The sequence below is a fragment of the Thunnus albacares genome, chromosome 8, assembly GCF_914725855.1.
Source record: "Thunnus albacares chromosome 8, fThuAlb1.1, whole genome shotgun sequence".
Lineage (NCBI taxonomy): Eukaryota > Metazoa > Chordata > Actinopteri > Scombriformes > Scombridae > Thunnus > Thunnus albacares.
In genome coordinates this window covers 19,689,644-19,692,088 of record NC_058113.1, presented here as the reverse complement: position 1 = coordinate 19,692,088, position 2,445 = coordinate 19,689,644, and the positions used below count along the sequence as shown (strand labels likewise).

The following is a 2,445-nucleotide window of genomic DNA, read 5'->3' as shown; positions in this document are numbered from 1 at the left end:
AACAAAGATAAAATCTTTATGTGAGATAGTCATATCCCAAGTAAATTTCCAAGCCCTAATGATCAAAACAAGGTCAAATGTATATTTAAAGTTATATTAAACATATATTTCAAAAGACACAATTTGAAAAAAAGACATATACACAGCAGTGCTGAGGACAACATACAAACGGTGAGCATCCAAAAATAGCTGACTGGACCTTGAATAGGTATTTATAGCAGTAACTGGATCTCTTCTCACCATGAACGCTGCTCTATAGCACAGCCGTGTGGCCCTGCACAGACAGCTTAGGCCCCTCCCTCTTACTTACACATAGGAAGTGAAATGCGGGACTGAAACTGAGGAGCTAAGAAAGACTTCACAGCTGGAGCTTTTACGTCTCTTTGTGGTTCACAGAAACCTCCAGCGGTGCTAAAAAAAAGGTAGGGAAGTTCTTTCATCAAGCAAGCAGCTGTTTTCAACATCCTCTCTTGCATTCAGGTTTGAAGAGCGACACAGACAGACAGCTGGGATTTTGTCAGACTTTGCCCTTGCACACACTGTTTACCTTCTTACGTCTCGTGGAACTCATTTAGGTAAAACGGGGGAGAGGTGGGGGGGGGGGGGGGGGGGGGCAGAAAAAGAAAAGACTTGAAGTGATGGTAAAAAGTAAAAGGTTGTAAAATGTAGTTTTTGTTCATGCTGATGTGATGTGATGTGATTTGTGGTTTTTGTTTCTCTCAAGGACTGCTGGGTAATGGCTTGTCTCAGGGTTCTTCTCACTCTCATTGCCTTTCTCCTGCTGGGTCATCACACAAATGCTAAGAACGACGCTCCCTGCCAGCTCTCAAAAAAGAATAACAGCTTCAACACCTTTGTCCAGCGCCACATCCGCTCTGGGACTCCTAACTCTCTCAATCAGAATGAATGGGAGACGTACATCAAGAACAACGGGGGCTGTGGCAGACCCACACAGTCCTTCCTCCATCCAGACGAACTGGAAAAGGTTAAGGCAGTCTGCACCAACAAAGGTGGGAAGGTGTACAAGGATAACCTGTGCATCAGCGATCAGCTCTTCACTTTCGTCACAGTGAGGAGTGAGCCGGGGACCTGCGGGATCAGGAGCGTCCGTGAGGAAACTAAACATCTGATCCTGGCCTGTGAGGTGCTGGAAAACCAGTGTGTGCCCGTCCATTTTGAGGGAAACTCAGGAAATTCAAAGCCAAGTAACAACGCCAGAGGCTGCCAGGACCCACAGACTCGAGGTCACGCTCCCAGCTTTAAAATGACGTGGCTCTGGTTGTTGTCTGTTCTTCTTGTTATTATTTATGGCTATTAACATTTTTTTTTAATTTGAGGAACTGGATGAGACTGTTTTTATCAGTGGAGATTTTGCTCTTTGGAGTCAAAGCCAAAGCCATTTCAAGAATTTTTTCGCTTTAAAACTATTCAATCTTAAACATCACTACTATATCAACCACTTTAAAAAAAAAAAAAAAAAAAAGTATTTTAAATATTTATTAAAATATTTTTCTATTACCTACTATAATATGCTTGTGTATATCTGTGACTTTGCTTTTAATGGTTGTGAATGCATCTTTGAGATTTAGAGCAGGGATTAGTGCATGGCATCTCATTTCATTTTCATTTTCATTTAGTTTGGACATTGATTGCACAGATGTGTTCAAATCGTTGACTTGCAAACATTTTACATTTAAAATAAAGGAATAAAAAAAGTGATTAAATTGCATTCATCATTTATGAGTTACTAAACAGTATTCAGACATTTACACCAAGAGTTTGAATTCATCTGCAGTAATTTCCACATCACATGTGATACAGATTACTAGATCACAGCCCGCAACGTTCAGCGTAATTACTCCCAATTTACAGTGTAATTTTTTGTTCTAACGGTGTAACAGTACATGTAGGTACCAGGAAACAGGATGTGCAGTTATGGAAGTGGGTAACAATCTGTATTTAACAAAGAATAACAAAGAATTTATGCCGTGGGTGTTTTTTTAACTAACAGGTACCTATTCTAATATTATGGTTTATGTGAGACCCACTGATTAGCTATTAATGATTGATGAGAGGACAATAACACTCTACGTTATTGTGGATTTTCTTTAGTCATCCTCCCTCTCTTCGTTCTTCAAAGGACATCTACGTGAAAGGTACAAGAGTAGCGTAGCTCCGTTAAGGAATAAGGCAGTGCGTGTGTGTGTGTGTGTGTGTGTGTGTGTGTGTGTGTGTGTGTGTGTGTGTGTGTTTAAGTGAGTGTAAATGTGCGTGTGCAGTTGCGCGAGCGCAGAGGGCGAGTGGCAGAAACATGACGTGAACGCGAGCAGAGCAGAGGAAAAGTTTAGCAGTAACTTGTCAATGTGGCAGTAAATGTACAGTACAGGCTGGGTGTCAGTTACTAGATGCAGCAGCTTCTCAAGACAAAGAAAATACTCACCTATC

The 2,445-nt window shown here is 41.2% G+C and overlaps 1 protein-coding gene across 3 annotated transcripts; it reads left to right on the top strand.

Annotated features, from left to right (window-relative positions):
* The first annotated feature begins 235 nt into the window (after window positions 1-235).
* On the top strand, window positions 236-1,737 carry LOC122986753. Of its 3 annotated transcripts, none has more exons than XM_044358093.1 (2): window positions 236-418; window positions 722-1,737. In XM_044358093.1, exon 2 carries the CDS (start codon window positions 737-739, stop codon window positions 1,316-1,318), a length of 582 nt encoding a protein of 193 aa, XP_044214028.1. In that variant the 5' UTR covers window positions 236-418; window positions 722-736; the 3' UTR covers window positions 1,319-1,737. The 3 variants fall into 3 exon arrangements, with proteins under 3 accessions (XP_044214028.1, XP_044214027.1, XP_044214029.1); XM_044358092.1 differs by having other exon boundaries at window positions 237-422; window positions 725-1,737; XM_044358094.1 differs by lacking the exon at window positions 236-418 and adding an exon at window positions 433-575 and having other exon boundaries at window positions 725-1,737.
* Window positions 1,738-2,445: the final 708 nt, after the last annotated feature.

What these genes read in the sequence shown, in the direction of transcription:
- LOC122986753 (XM_044358093.1), top strand. Translation starts at nt 737, where the DNA reads ATGGCTTGTCTCAGGGTTCTTCTCACTCTCATTGCCTTTCTCCTGCTG.